Raw genomic sequence first — 2,681 nt, forward strand, 5'->3', positions numbered from 1 at the left:
AATTGCTTTTGATTCCCATTACCCATGTTTAGGAATTTAGGATATGGTTAACTTCCCTGTCCTACCTTTTTTCGTCCTCCTAACTTCCAATTATTGATCACATTTATCACCATGGATATGGTTTCTACCATTTATATTTTTCTACAAGTATTGTTTTTGACTTTGGAATGTAACCTTTCACAACCATATTTATCTCTTTATATACTTCTCTCTTTATATTTAATTGGTTCCAAGCTCATTGGCTAGTCTTATTTAAATGTTAATTCTCTCCTTGGTACTCTAGAATATGGTTGATCTATTGGTGTCCTGGAATACATTCTGGAATAGGTTTCTCAGGAAGGGTACCTAAATGGTATTTTTCCAAGCCCCTGCACGTGTGAGGATGACTTTACTATTGTATTCACAGATAATTGTCAGGAGCCTTTCTCAAGACTGGCTATTTTCGTCATGTTCTGGAAATCTATGTAAAGTCAAAAGGCTACCTGCTTGGTAGAAACATACAGAAGATTGTTCTGTATCCTTGAGATTTAAAATTCTGGTCAGAATATGTCTACCTTTTTTTTTTTTTTTGAGACAGAGTCTCGCTCTGTCGCCCAGGCTGGAGTACAGTGGTATGACCTCAGCTCACCGCAACCTCCGCCTCCCAGGTTCAAGCAATTCTCCTGCCTCAACCTCTCTAGTAGCTGGGATCATAGGTGCACACCACCACACCTGGCTCCTTTTTGTATTTTTAGTAGAGACAGGGTTTCACCATGTTGGCCAGGTTGGTCTAGAACTCCTGACCTCAAGTGATCCGCCCACCTCGGCCTCCCACAGTGCTGGGATTACAGGTGTGAGTCACCATGCCCAGCCTATTATTTCTTTAGTCACAACTATGATTTTTATGTTATTCCTCTCCATCTTACACATTATCTATTGTTATTTCCCTTTGCATATTAGCAATTTCCTAAAATTGTCCTCTATTTAATATATCTACTGTCACACACAGCACCAGTTCTAGTCTAACTGGTGCTTCAGTATAATTTAATTCTTCTTTTGCAGTTTTGATTTTCTTAGCCATGTCCTTTCACTTCTCTGCTTTCCTCTCATTCTGTTCTTAGTTCTCATTCTGTTGTTATTTCATAGATGTCATAACCTTTTTAAGAAAAAAAATCTTAGGTTTACTAACTGAATAGCTTCAATAGGTCTGTGTTTTTCTGAGATACCAAATGACTTCCTCTTCTCAAATGCTGCATAATCTTTGAACAACCTCCTTTTGGTCCTCACCCCTTTGCTGTTCACCTGAGTGCTAAGGGCACAGCCTGACAATGTACAAACTCCAAACAGGATTTATTCCAGGTCTGATGGACTGAGTTTGAACCATTTTCTTTTCCAATTGCTTGTTTTTCTCAGAAATTCTAAATGATCTCTACTCAAGGGTTTGTGGAGAGGTTGGGGAGGGAAGTGGTGGAACGCTATGTAATCTGAAGTCCAGTTGTAGCGGCTGGTTAAACGGAGCAGGGTGGGTGGGGCATCATGATGATGTAATTTTGATATGTTGATAGAGAAATATAGCTTAAACATGATCATTTAAAAATGAAATAGGGTTGACCAGGTGCAGAAGCTCACACCTGTAATCTTAGCACTTTGGGAGGCCAAGGCAGACAAATTGCCTGAGCTCAGGAGTTCAAGATCAGCCTGGGCTACATGGTGGAACCGCATCTCTACTAAAAATACAAAAAATTAGCTGAGCGTGGTGGCACACACTTGTAGTCCTAGCTACTGGGGAAGCTGAGACACTAAGACTCACTAGAACCCAGGAGGCAGAGTTGCAGTGAGCCAAGATCATGCCACTGCACTCCAGCTGCAACAGAGTGAAACTCTGTCTCAAAGAAAAAACAAAAAAGAAATAGAGTTGCAGAGTAGACACTGCAAATTAACAAGAGGAGACGTTCCTTAAAACTTCCTTTTGGATATATTGCTGTAAGTGTTTTTGCACATTAGAGTATCAGTGACCGACCAGACCACTCAGAAGACTAATGAAGGATTCCCCCAGTGCTCTGGAAGGAACTTGAGTTAGAACTGTACTGCTTCTGTACTGGGCAATGGGCTTCTTCCCACTGGGGTGAGTCTTGGCAGATGTCTTTCCACCCCTTGCTACTGGCGCTGGCCTGGCACACAGGGGGGACCTTGCAGAGCTCAGAGCAGAATGGAGAACTGAATTCCACTGAGCAACTGGGCTCTTTCTGCCCTGGGACCACTCTGATATCATCCTACCGGTGGAGAGCACTGCATGGCAGCTCCCACTGCCCCCCGCACATCACAGCACTTTCCATGGGCCTCTATGCAGGCTGGTTTGCCCCAGGGCAGCCCCAGGCCCCCACAAAGCCCCGCTCTGTGCTCTGCCCCTTGCTTACCTTCATAGCCTGTGAAATTCCTTCTATATTTTGTTTTGCCTTTTGCATCCTGTTCTGCAAGTTGTGCAGAATTTCTCGCACCTCTTGAATGTATTGAAACACACCTAAAATGGAAGTGTAAAGGAATCTGACGAAATGAACGATTCAGGCTGGGCGCGGTGGCTCACGCCTGTAATCTCAGCACTTTGGGAGGCCAAGACGGGCAAATCACGAGGTCAGGAATTCGAGACCAGCCTGGCCAGCATGGTGAAATGCTGTCTTTACTAAAAATACAAAAAATTAGCC

At 43.3% G+C, this 2,681-nt stretch overlaps 1 protein-coding gene across 1 annotated transcript in view; it reads right to left on the reverse strand.

The window, feature by feature from the left end:
* The window catches only part of DNAH17 (dynein, axonemal, heavy chain 17), a 172,697-nt gene that overhangs the window by 146,569 nt on the left and 23,447 nt on the right, over window positions 1–2,681 (reverse strand). The window contains exon 16 of the mRNA XM_011966878.1: window positions 2,397–2,500. Within this exon, the coding sequence (XP_011822268.1) occupies window positions 2,397–2,500 (104 nt within the window). The remainder of the gene's footprint in view (window positions 1–2,396; window positions 2,501–2,681) is intronic.

The sequence above is a fragment of the Mandrillus leucophaeus genome, unplaced genomic scaffold (assembly GCF_000951045.1).
Source record: "Mandrillus leucophaeus isolate KB7577 unplaced genomic scaffold, Mleu.le_1.0 Scaffold1, whole genome shotgun sequence".
NCBI lineage: Eukaryota > Metazoa > Chordata > Mammalia > Primates > Cercopithecidae > Mandrillus > Mandrillus leucophaeus.